General features: G+C 45.7%; 1 protein-coding gene across 2 annotated transcripts in view; it reads right to left on the bottom strand.

The window, feature by feature from the left end:
• GRB2 (growth factor receptor bound protein 2) overlaps positions 1-11,067 on the bottom strand; it is a 65,748-nt gene extending 54,681 nt beyond the window's left edge. Inside the window, exons 1-2 of one of the 2 annotated variants that reach the window (XM_070479976.1) lie at positions 10,977-11,067; positions 2,364-2,580 (exon numbers count right to left, since the gene is read on the bottom strand). In XM_070479976.1, coding sequence (XP_070336077.1) covers positions 2,364-2,441 — 78 coding nt within the window. In that variant the 5' untranslated portion in view covers positions 2,442-2,580; positions 10,977-11,067. Of the gene's footprint in view, positions 1-2,363; positions 2,581-10,724; positions 10,744-10,976 lie in introns of those variants that run through there. The other variant, XM_070479977.1, reaches the window with a different exon arrangement.
• Between the last annotated feature and the right edge of the window lie 2,059 nt (positions 11,068-13,126).

The raw sequence follows: 13,126 nt of genomic DNA, 5'->3' as shown, positions 1-13,126 counted from the left end.
AATTATGAGACAAAGGGCAACTACTGTATCGTCACTTTTTTTTGGAGTAAAGCCACAAGATTACTAACAAACAGCTAACGGCTACCACTCAAAAGCAATAATGGCATTATGACTTCATATGCCAGTTATCTGCCAAACTGGAAAGAACCAAACATATGTATTCTCTCTCTCCCCAGACACTCTGAAAGTAAATGTGAGCACTCTGATTCACTTTCTCTTCCATCATAAAAATTTCATAAAAAAATTACAGTATCATCCTCATTGTGGGATGGGAAAGGATATTACACTTGTTAAGAAGTCTGAACAAGTGTCACTGGACAGCAAAGAGAGCAAACCAATCGATCCTAAAGGAAATCAACCCTGAATACTCACTGGAAGGACTGATTCACTGAAGCTCCAATACTTTGGCCACCTGATGTGAAGAGCTGACTGACTGGAAAAGACCCTGATGCTGGGAAAGACTGAAGGCAAGAGGAGGAGGAGGCAACAAAGGATGATATAATCAGATGGCATCACCGACTGAATGGACGTGAGTTTGAGCAAACTCCAGGAGATACTGAAGACAAGGAAGCCTGGCGTGCTGCAGTCCATGGGGTCGCAAAGAGTCACACACAACTTTAGTGACTGAACAACAAGAAGTTTACTGATTTAAGATAGAGAACTTACAAAATGCTCGTGATCCAAGACTAACTTCAGTGGTAGTTACAACAGGGAAACTTCTCACCTAAAAATTCTCTAAACAGACCTCAAGCTCAGTTTTGTTTTGATCTGTTGCCTCAGTGCTAAATGTGCACCTGGATAGACTTAAAGAAAAAAAATGAACTTCTAGGTGCAAGTTTCTAGGGTAAGCTTAACAAAAAATTCTAATTTGTATTTAAGGAAACAAACAAACAAAACCCAGAAGCTTGACCCCAAAGCAATTTTGTACAAGTGACAAATGTGGCTACTTGTCTTTCTTCTTCCTCTTTGAAGAGTCAATCTTATGGTGGCAGGAGAAGGTTATCTGCTGAAAATATAATCACCTAGGAAAATATCGATCTCCTCTGTACATCAATGATAGAATAATTTAGGGTCTAAGTTTGGTGATTTCTACCTAAAGAAACAGAAAGAGACGATGTATAGTATTTCACTCAGCTGGTTTTGTCTGCTTTCTGACAATTTTGTGCTTACTTTGAGAATACTGTCAAAAAGCTTGGTATTGCAGAAACAGCTGAAAAGAACACGTGCAGTTTCCTTCTTACAGGCTCTTTAACACCTTCTATGAAGTAAAACCTACATTTCTAACGTGAGGAAAAACTACTGTGCAGGTAACTTCAGAGCAGAACTCTATGCCTCTGGTAGTTAGAGCGAAAGAATAACTCTCCTCAGGTCCACAAAACTTAAAAACATGTCACTAGTCCTTTGATAAAGAACCACATTTCTATATTCCCACTTTCTTCTTTATAAAATGCTAATAATTTCATTCAATGGTAATAAACAACTGGTTGGCAAATTCCAACTATGTGATTGAGGTTCAGCGGGAAAAAGTCAAAACTGGAGACACAGTGAAGACTCAAATGTTAAACTTCAGGTTTTTCCCAGGGTTGATGCACTATTCGATAACACCCACCCGTGTAAAAGTATCCAAAAGGGCAAGCTGCTGTAGTCACGCTACCCTAATTAACACGTGCCAGGTGGAAGGCGAATCTCATGTAAAGAGTGGGGCTCAAAATGAGCTGCAAACTGTAAAGAAGCTTATTTTTAAACTGTCAGCAGGTTTCTTTCGTGCAATTAAGAGTCTAATATGGAGTCATTGCTCAAGTTTCCTTCAAGAAAATGGAAATCTGACTTGTACAACAGCAAGCTGAACCTTGTTATTTAGAACTCCAGTAGCTGTTTCACAGAGAGAAAGAATACACTGAGGTTCTTTTTTTCTTTTTTGAGTACACTGAGGTTCTTTAGTAAGTTTTGCCATGTATTTCCAATCACCCTTCTAAACGAGGGTAAATTCATTTCTAACCTACTAGGATCACATTCCAGAATGCAAAAATCTTTTGAGTAAGTAAAATAAGACTAATTGAGTGCTTTTCACAAATCCTTCTTAAAAAAAAAAAAAAAAAAAAAAACAACTCTACATGAACTACCAATATCAACAAGCAAGTATAAATACTTGAGGCATTCACACAAAGGCAGTTAAAGATCGCACATCACCCCAACCATCTTAAGTCATATTTGATATTCCACCAGGTGACCAGCTTCCCAAATCGCCCAGGATGGTAACGTTAAAGTGGGCGATGAAACAAGGGCAAGCACAGCTTCTTTGTGTTATCAGGGCAAAAGAAGGCAGGTGAGCACAGGGACGGCTGCTGGGCGTCAGCACTCACCTTGAGGATGTCCCCCCTTTTGAAGCTCAGCTCGTCGTCTGCGGTGGCTTTGAAGTCATATTTGGCGATGGCTTCCATTCTGAGCGGGGCTCAGGGCTCAGCAGCCTGGAGCGGGGGGGGGAGGGAGTCTTCCCTGCTGAAGCGACCCAGCGCTCTGGGCTCAGCCTCGCCTCTTTTCGGGGACTGGCTCCCGCACGCCGGGACACACAATGCCACCCTGAATCAGGAGAGTGCAGAATGAGAGAAGTGGCCCGACCGAAGGCAGCCCCGCCCTGCCCGTTGGCCTGCCGTCCCAGCCCCCACGCCCCCTGGCTCAGCCGGGCTCAGCCCTCCGCCCTCCCTTCCAGGCAGGAGCCCCGAGCTCCTTCTTCCTCTTTTCAGCCTCAGCCCCCAGGCGACTGACAGGCCTGCCGGCCAATGGCGGCGACGGCTCGGGCCCTTCCCGATCACACTTCCTCTTTCCTCCCGCTGGGTGTGCAGGAACCGGCTGGAGTCCCGGTGGTCTCCGCCTTTTCTCCCTCGACCCTCACGCTGCTCTCCGCGCACGAAATGCAGTCCACCGAAAGAAACGCCTGCCCCAGGGGATGGCCCCCTACTCTTCTCAGTGATACAGGCTCCTTCCCTCCTTTCTCCTACCAACCGATCTGGTTTTTTGAAAAAGCTGGGTCCCCTTCTCCACAGTCAAAAGGCAGCAATGTGGGTTTGGTCCCGGGCTGCTTTAACTGTTCTCTGAAACTAAACCTCCGTCTCCCCTAGAAAGTGGGAGCACGACCCTGCGAACTACTTTTTATTCAGTTGGCTGCTCTCCACTCGCCATCCGTGATGGGCAAGCTCAGGTGACCAGAGAAAGGAGACGAAGCTCAGAATCTCTGGAGGGCGGAGACAGACTCCTGCACAGGGTTCCCCTACCAAGACCCCCCAAGACTTCAGGGGCCCCAATAGCCCTTGAAACAGCCGCCCAAGGCTCAGCATTCCCGAGGCAGCCTCCGACTCATTCCTAACTAGCCTAAGGAGCACAGTTACGTCCTGATACACTTGAAAGCAATCCCTTTTTCAGAATCTGAACTGCCAGATATCTTGCCTAGGAAATGGTGCCAAAAGGCCAAACAGAAGCCTCACACAGTTACCCTGAGAACAGCTGCTTTTCTCGGAGCCAGGGGAGTACTAAACTGATCCAAACTGAACCTTGCAGGCAAAGACTCTGTAACAACCCTTGGGTCGTGTCCAGGTGATGGGGAAGGAACCTGGGCAGTACAATCGCTGCAGAGGAGTGAAGAGTTTGGAGCCCTGAATTTGAAGCACAACCTTGGCCTTTGCACAGCTAAAGGAAAACGAAGCTCCATTCTTGTTTGGCCAGTCACTGTTTTCATACAGGATAAATAAAAGCAGAAAACAATAATGACCCTGGCAGAATGGGGACAGATTATTTATAGTGACACCCTTCGGTGGATAATTACCATCCAGCAGAGGACTCATTTGAGGGGCATGAGTGATTATCATTCTTTTGTTCTAAAGTTAACAATTGGGGCATTAATCAAGTATAGCTGCAAAAGGACTGAGGTGTAAACCAGCTGGGAATATTAAGATTACAGGGAAATAAGTGTTACCAAGGAGGAAAGACTCAACAGGCAACAAAAGTCCTTCAGTCGAATTCTGAAGGCCAAACATTCCACTACAGGTAAACTAATAAACTAAACCCATGTTTATTCATTCTGTCCCATTCATTATGTCCCATACCTAGGACATATTATGCTGTGCTGGCTCTAAGAGGGGAAAGCAAAGAAAGAGTCCCAGCAAACATATATATATAAAAATGAACACTAGTCTCAGTATTTGTGTGTCCTTAAACAGCCTTTATTTACACTCACCATAGTTACCTTTTTATGAAATGAATCCATATACGTAATTTTAAAACTCAGGGTAAATAATAGGCTTATAAAAAACAAGTTACCTACCCAACAACCAAAAGCAATCACCCTCAATTTTGGTTATAGCTTTCTCTTTAAGTTTACTAACAGTATTTATACATAATATGCTTCTGCTGCTGTTTCTTGGTTTTTTCCAGCCATCACCTGTCACCTAAAAGACAAGGACTCAGCTGTTTCACCCCTGCCAATTTCACCTTGCCCCATCCCTATGGCTTCCCAGGTGGTTCAGTGGTAAAGAATTTGTGCCGAGTAGGAGATGGGTTCCATTCCTGGGTCAGGAGGATCCCTTTGAGTAGGAAACGGCAACCCACTCTAGTATTCTGGCCGAGAGAATCCCACAGACAGAGGAGCCTAGTGGGCTTCAGTTCACGGGGTCGCAGAGAGTCAGACACGACTGAGCGAATAAACAGCCCATCCCTATAATGCCACACATTTTGGTTTAAGCAGCTGGCAACCCACTCGAGTATTCTTGCCTGGAGAATCCCATGAACAGAGGAGCCTGGCAGGCTACAATCCACAGGGTGGCAAAGAGTCGGACACGACTGAGCAACTAACACTTTTTCATACTATTACACTAGGAAATATTGTTCACTAGTGATTTAAATAACGTATGATAACCAATCTTCCTTTCTGGTACAATCTTTCAGTTTTCCCGGCATTAACAACTTTCTCCTTTTTCTGCCTACTTTCCAGCGTATACTATTTTTAAAAGTTTTTTTACAGCTTCTCCAAAAAAATCTCTGCTACACGCCTATCAACATTTTCCATACCCTGACCTGACCCTTTATTTTCACTGGTCTCCAGGTCTGATTGTTGGGACTAGGTACCAATGATGAGAAGCTGAAGGATAATTATGCAGGTCAAAGAAAATTAAAGAGTTTCTTTCTTTTTTTTGGGAAGAGTTTCATTTTTGAAAAACAAATCAGACAGAAACCCAAAGCACTGTGGCTCTCAAGGTATTACGAGTCACGGGGCATAAACTTCATCATTCAAGATTCCAGACAACTGCAGTGTGACCAAACAGCCAGACCATAGAAATCAAGACGGTTTTCAACATATGCTTTCCTGTTACTCAATTTTCTACCTCGGTTTTCTAGAGAAAGCTTAAACAGACTAACACTCCTGAAAACTGCATTTCAAGCAACAATTGCTTTGTAAGATACAGGTGAATAGAAATGAAACCAATCAGTAGCTCTGTGGCTGTGCCAAATAAAAATTAGTGTCTCACGGAGGAAACGAGAGGAGCCTAGCCACAGAAAAGCACCCAGACTACAGAAATTCAAAAAGGTGTGTTTCACTAAAGACAGAAACAAATTCTATCACGTACGCCATACTAATTACCTAAAAAGAAAGAAACCTAAAAGTACACACAATGTATAATGATTTTAAGAGTGGACGGTGCTGTTGATTCCCGAAGAAAATGGACTGCGAGTACAGAACACTGAAGCCTGATGAGTGTGTGTCTGAACTGGAACCAGCCCACACCCTGCAGCCCATCTCAAGCAATGTTAACACGGCGAGTGCAGTTTGAGTTGTTCATTTAAAGTGATGTGCACTGTCTCCTAAAAGGCAGTCTCCTAAAGGTATCTGTGGGCTTCCCAGGTGGTACAGCGGTAAAGAATCTACCTGCCGATGCAAGAGACTTGGGTTCGATCCCTAGGTCAGGAAGATCTCCTGGAGAAGATGGCAATCCATTCCAGTATTCTTACCTGGGAAAACTCAAGGACAGAGGAGCCAGGCAAGCTACAGTCCCTCGGGTTGCAAAAAGTCAGACATGACTGAGCACACACAGGTATTCATAGGATTTTATTTTCTCTATGCAACTCTCTCCTACCCAAAATTTACAGAAAATAAAATACAGGACACTGGACCAATATAGCTTAGTGTTAAGCCTGCATGGTTTGTAACGGCAGGCTGACCCCGGGTTCAAATACTGACCCTGATGCATATCAGCCATAACTTTGAACAAGCCTTTTAAACAAGCCTCAGTTTTCTCTTCTGTAAAAATGGGGATAATATCACCTACTGATTCACTAAGCATTAAATTAGATTACCAAGTGCTCTGGTAATACATACATGAAGTGCTCTGGATAGAGACTGACATTCAGTTCAGTTGCTCAGTCATATCTGACTTTTTGCAACCCAGTGGACTGCAGCACACCAGGTTTCCCTGTCCATCACCAACTCCCGGAGCTGACATCTCCATAGAGACTGACATTGAGTCATTCAAAAATAACTTAAAATGGACTCTACTTAAAACATAGCAGATGTTTATCTTCATTATTAAAAATGGCAAATTAGGGCCTTCACAGCCATGGCCCAGGTTCAAACCCTGGTCAGGGAACTGTTATCTCCCAAGTTGCATTGCATAGCCAAAACAAACAAAAACCACCACCACACCCCACCCCCCAAAAAAGACGCCAGCAAATTAAACAATGAGATTTATTTCACCTACTAATTGTCAAATTTTTAAAGATTTATCCAGTCTCTGCAATACTATTCTCAGACTCTTTATACAATGCTTATTAATTTAACATTTTGAAGAATTACTATATACCTAACAATATGCTTGAAACTGGATTAAAATCATTAAAACCGTTACAGTCCACACTCTAGCAGGGAATTAATCAGTTCAATCTTTTTGGAGAGTAATTTTACAGCATCTATTGATAATTTTAAGACACCTATCCTTCCTTGGACAAGCAGTATCACGTTCCAGATTTATAACACTAAAAGTGACACAAATACCGTGTGCAAAATACATCTATCCCTGATCAATATCCAGGAAGCTAAGAAATACTTTTCCGTATAAGCACCAAGACATATGATCAAGTCTTTAAAGTACAGAAAAATTAGTTATTCCATTTCTATAAAACAATATATATCAGTGTGTTATTAAAAAATTTTAAAGGTTAACAATGATCATCTCTGGAAGTGAGACCACAGAATATTTTTACTTGCTGTACCACATGCCTCAATTCTACTTTGTTTTTACCATAAGCATGTATTGCTATTATAGTTAGAAAGAACAAAACCCAAAACCTTACTGATGCTCTAGAGTTAGACCGGGATTCAGTTATCACTTTACCACTTCTTAACTGGGTGGGCAATCACTGGAGAAATAACTCACATTCTCTAATTCCTAGTGTCCTTCATCTGGAAAATGAGGAAAATCACAGCACCTACACCTTATAAAGTCATTTTGCTAATTAGAATACCTATAAAGGCTGAGTCCCTGGTGTAAAGCGCTAAGCGGTATTAACCAGCATCACTGGTCCCTCTTCAAATATTGGTCCACGTGTTCTCAGTAAAACTAGAGTTCCACCTACACACAGACTCAGGAGAACGCTCCGGTAGGCAAATTAACGGTCCCATTAAATACAGGTTTCCCTGGTGGCTCAGTGGTAAAGAATTGGCCTACAACACAGGAGACGCAATGCAGGAGACGTGGGTTCAATCCCTGGGTCAGGAAGATCCCCTGGAGGAGGAAATGGCAACCCACTCCAGTATTCTTGCCTGGGAAATCCCACTGACAGAGGAGCCTGGTGGGCTACAGCCTACGGTGTCACAAAAGAGTCGGATGCAATTAAGCACACTGACCAGTAAATATAAACTTAAACAGCTCCAAATCCAAGTCCTGAAAGTGAAAGTCACTCAGTGGTATCCAACTCTTTGAAAGTCCATGTACTATAGTCCATGGAATGCTCCAGGCTAGAATACTGAAGTGGATAGCCTTTCCCTTCTCCAGGGGATCGTCCGGACCCAGGAATCAAACAGGGGTCTCCTGCATTGCAGGTGGATTCTTTACCAGATGAACCAGCAGGGAATCCTAAGAATACAGCAGTGGGTAGCCTACCGCCTCTCCAGCAGATCCTCCCAACCCAGGAATCGAACCAGGGCCTCCTCCACTGCAGGCAGATTCTTCATCAGCTGAGCCAGCAGGGAAGCCCCAAGTCCTAACAATGACAAACACTCACACATGTAAAACTGACCACATCTATAGTCACTTATTCTGTTAGGCTTTTAATTGTTTACTCTCTACATAAAGTGTAATTTTAAGTTGAGTAATTTAAAGTCACACTGCAGTCTCAGGAATTTACAGATGCATCCTGTAACAACAGTTTTGGCCCTTGGACGAGTTACATCAGAATCAGCCCATTCAGGGGCTGCTTCACTGTGAGGCGCCTTCTGGAGTTCTGCAATGTAGTGTGACCTTAGCCCCGGAACCTAATTTTAAATAAGAGTCACAGGTAATGTTTTTTTGTTTTGGCCTCGCCACGCCAAGTGAGATCTTAGTTCCCCCACCAGGGATGGAACCCTCGCCCCCCCTGAAGCGGAAGTTCAGAGTCTTAACCACTGGACCACAAGGGAAGTCCCACAGGTAACTCTTATGCATGCTAATTAAAGAAAAAAAAAAAAAAACAAGGCTGTACTGTAAGGGGTTCTAGAGCAGATTTTAAACTCTGCATCTCAGACCATGCACTACCATGTCTTTGCATAGCGTGAAAACATATTCACTTGGCACAACTGGGAAAAAGCCAATTTTGACAAACAGAACCAAAGGCTCTCAGTGGAATTCAAGACTGCCAGAAAGTTCTTCTGAATTAAGCCAGTAACTATTAGTTTCTCTCTGGATGGACAGAACGGGTCTCTACTCCATATTACTTCACTTCTCCAAAATCTATTCCTCTTCTGTTCTAAGTAACAATTAGAGCCGCTGCTGTACAACAGCGACACGGTAACAGGAATCAGGGAGAAAAGTCTGTAAGTACCACTGACGAGTAGTATTTAAAACCCAGCAGTCAAAAAAAACCCCAAAACACAAACCTAGCAGTCCCTCAAATCTGTATACACTGGCTGAGTAAGTACACTGCCTCAAGCATTTCAGGGCCTGCTTTTAGTATCAAAGAAAGTTGATTACAAGAATTAACCTTTTTTAATTTTGGGATTCAGAAAATTTTGAACAAAGGAAGGACTAACAGAACAAAGTTCTTTCTTTCTGGAAAAAAAACCCCAAAAAACAAAACAAAGAGGGCTGATTATAACAGGTGCAGGAAAAGACACCTGATCTCAGAAGCCTGGTAAGGAACAAATTAGTACTATTACCACCAACAAGCTTTTAATTAATTCATCAATGGTCTAGATAAGTTTTATTCCCTTAACTGTATCAGGCTATCTTAATTCTACGTAATTACAGGGCTATTGTTGGTTTTCGTTTTGAACATTCATCACCCCGACTACAAGCCAATATAAGCCCCAAAGTGACCCAATCTCCTTCAGTAACGTGAGAGGCATAGGAAGAGAAGCGTGAGCAGGCAGAAAGCCGTGATCTAAACGCGAAGAAAACAACTAAAACATAAAAACACAAGCAAGCTGCACTTACGACCTAGTGGCAGTATTGATTACTTACGGCTGAATTCAACCCTTTGAGCCTCCCAGCTCCAAGTGGAGAGAACTTAGGTCTCGCACGGCTCTCTAGCAACCCTTCTGGCTGACTGAAGGAACACAGTGAACGCTCAAAAGTGAAGGATAAACCAAGAAAGAGGGCATCTTCCCGGGAGAGAAACGGGGTCTTAAATGAGGGAGAAAACGAATTATGCCACAGAGCCCAAAACCTCAAAAAACTGTACCAGAGAGGGGACAATGAGGAGGAAGGGGAAGTAGATAAGAAAAAAACGGGGGGAGGGGGCAAGTGACTTGCATTATAAGCATTTAGTGTCCGCAGTGGAAAGAGAGAAACAGAACGAGAAGACAACTGGGTAGCACGGAAGCGAAAGAGACGCTACAAAGCCGAGGAGACTAATGCTAATTTCTCTCACATGTCCTTCCCACTTTTTTCGAGAATCAACAGTACCCAAAGAGACTTCGATGGCACCTGGGCTCCCCTGCAAATTATGCTGTTACTGTACCTGAAGCCAACCTAGGCTTAACTCCCTAAATAAGCTGTAACTCTCGGGGTTACCATCAGATACACGGAGAGCGCTGCAAAATGAAAAATACCAGGGATTCCCTCCCCTCTCTCCCCGAAGCATTCCAGTCAACTGCTGCTTGTTTTTCTTGACATATGTTTTTTCAAAGAGTAGTGTCTCCACCACCACCCCCCCCGCCAAAAAAAAAAAAGCAAAACGCGACAGAAACAAAGCCATTTCGACTGGCTCCGGTAGCAAACGTCCTCACTCATAGATTTAATAGGAGTGGTGGGTTTTCTCCCAAAATTCGGCCCCCAAACACCAGGAGATGGTGACGTGGTGGCCAAGCAAGTCGAAGAAGCATCAATTATCACGTTCGCAACCGCCGCGAAACCCCCCGCCTCCCGGTGCCGAGTCAGACTGACTCACGGAATGAGCGCCCGGTGCTCTGGGGCTTCTTCTCCCCGGGACCCTGCGGCGCAAAACCCTCAAGGAAAAGGCATGAAATTCAATTAGGAACCCACCCACCCCGGCCTCCTGCGCCGCGGTCCGGGGCTCTGTCCAGGGTGAGGGGAGGAACGGTGCCCAGGAAGGAAGCGCCCCAAAAGGGGAAACGTGGAGCCCCGAGCTCAGGGGTTCCGCTCTCCCGACCTCCAGGCCCGGCAGCCCCCGATTCGCCAGGCCCGGGCCACCCACCCCGAACCCGGGCCAACTCCCGCTACCAAAGAGGGAGGAAGGGGCACCGGGGCAGCGGCGCCGCCGCCGGCCGCGCTCACCGTGGCGCAGCTCCTCGGTTTCTGGCCCGGCCGGCCCCTCCGCAGCGGTGCGAGCGGCCGCCGACCCCGCTGCGGCTCCCAGAGGGCAGTGCCTGTCCCCGCCGCCGTCACCGCCACAGTCCTCCCCGTCGTCGTCGTCGCCGCCGCCGCCGTCCGGTCGCTGAAGCAGCACAGCCGCCTAACTTCCGCTCCTAGTCGGGGTCCCGCGAGAACTTGAGCGCGCGACCCCGCCCCGCCCCACCCCCGCGAGACTTCCCCCGGCGGAAAAGGCCCAGAGCGCAAGCGCCCCACCCCCGCCAGGCCCCCGCAGGTAGACCGGCTACGGGCCAGGGCGCAGGCGCCGGGCCGCCCCGCAGCAGGTGGCACCGGCCCGGATCCACCCCCCCAGCCCCCGGCCCCGGGTCTTTGTAACCCTTGCGGTGCCAGAGCGGGTAAATTAGCGCTCACTCGGAGAAACGACTCTCCTCCACGTCCTGATCGCTTCCATTCCCCTTCCACCAAACCAAGGCAATTTGGCTGGGGGCGGGGGTGGCGGGGGGGGGGGGGGGGGAGGTGAGGAGGGAGGAATCTCCAGCGTGAAGCACTCAAAATAGAGGACCTAATCTTGAAATATTTGAGATTTGGTCCAAACAAATTCTCCAGTACGCTTGGGCTTCGCTGGTGGCTCAACTGGTAAAGAATCGCCCGCAATGCAGGAGACCAGGGTTCGATCCCTGGGTTGGGAAGATCTCCTGGAGAAGGGAAAAGGCTTCTCATTCCAGTATTCTGGCCTGGAGAATGGACTATACAGTCCATGGTGTCGCATAAGAGTCGGACACAACTGAGCGACTTTCACTTCACATCAAACTCTGCAGTATAAGATGAATTAACATATTCGTTCATCTGTTGAATCAAGTGCTTAATACATGCTTAACACATGCTAAGCGCTCTGCTAACTGTAGAAGGTACAACAATGAACAGAAATCCTGGCCCTCAAGGAATCCAGGGTGTAGAGGAGTGGAAGAAAAAGAAACAAATAATACCACAAATACTGTTAGAATTATTTGGAGTAACGCTGAGGAAGTTAAAAAGATGGGAGAGAGGGGTCACTGCTTTGCCCATCTCAGAAAAGCCTTCCCAGAGAAGGTGATGTCTGAGCCGAGTCTTGCAGGATGTGTAGGAGTTCGCTGGAGAAGCCAGGATAAGGGCATTCCAGGCGAAGGGAACACCATGCACATACAAAGGATCGGAGGCGTGAGAGTCCTGTTCTCTGCAATGCTAAAGAGTTCAATTGATAATCGGGGAGTGGCAGAAGATGAGGCTTGGAGGAGTAACTCTTATTTTTCAATTCCAAAAGCTCTTTGCAGTTAAAGGAGAGAACAGAGCATCCAGTGGTAATGTGCTTCCTGGAAGGCAACAAAATAGCTAGAGGTGAGAATAACCAAAGGTCTGATCCTATAGAGAAAACAAGCCCACTGAAATGACAATGAATTGTTCTTTCACTCAGTATTTGTTGAGCATCAGCTGCATGCCAGGCACTGTGCAGAGTGATAGATGAACCCGACAAAGCCTCTGCTTTCAGCAGTTTGTCTTCTAGAAGAAAGTTGCCTAGTCTGCAAGGCAAAACAGTTGGTCCTGAGGGCCACTGAACTACATACAGCACTGCAGAGGAGGGAGCCAGTTACTTGGTGCTCAGGTTGTCAGGGAGGACTTGGTGTTTGAACTGCAACATGAAAGCAAGGAGGAAAGAGTGATGAAATCAGCCAATATTTCAGATTGACCAGAGTTTAGAATTTAGGGGGAGGAGTAATGAGAAGCAAGGCCAAGATGCACAGTTTAGGCTTCACTGACAAGTAACAACCTCTGAAAGTTTTTAAGCAGAAGATGTCTGACAGGAAAACAGCCAGAGGTATCTATTTACCACCTGACTTGTACTGAAGTCACAGTGTTTCTACTGTGTATAGTATCCCCATTTCACAAACTGATGCTTAAAGGGGTTAGAAACTCACCCAAGTAAACCCAAATATAGTAGATCTGAGACTGGGACCTAGACCTGTCTTGTAAAACCCATATCCCCCCCCCCCCCCACTTTGAAACTGTTCTAGCATGGTGTCAGGAAAAAAATAGAAATGAAAGGGAAGGACTTACTTGCTGAGCAGAGAGGAGGAGGA

This window comes from Odocoileus virginianus, chromosome 17, assembly GCF_023699985.2.
Source record: "Odocoileus virginianus isolate 20LAN1187 ecotype Illinois chromosome 17, Ovbor_1.2, whole genome shotgun sequence".
In the NCBI taxonomy this organism is placed as follows: Eukaryota; Metazoa; Chordata; class Mammalia; order Artiodactyla; family Cervidae; genus Odocoileus; species Odocoileus virginianus.
This window is presented reverse-complemented; position numbering and strand designations above follow the sequence as displayed.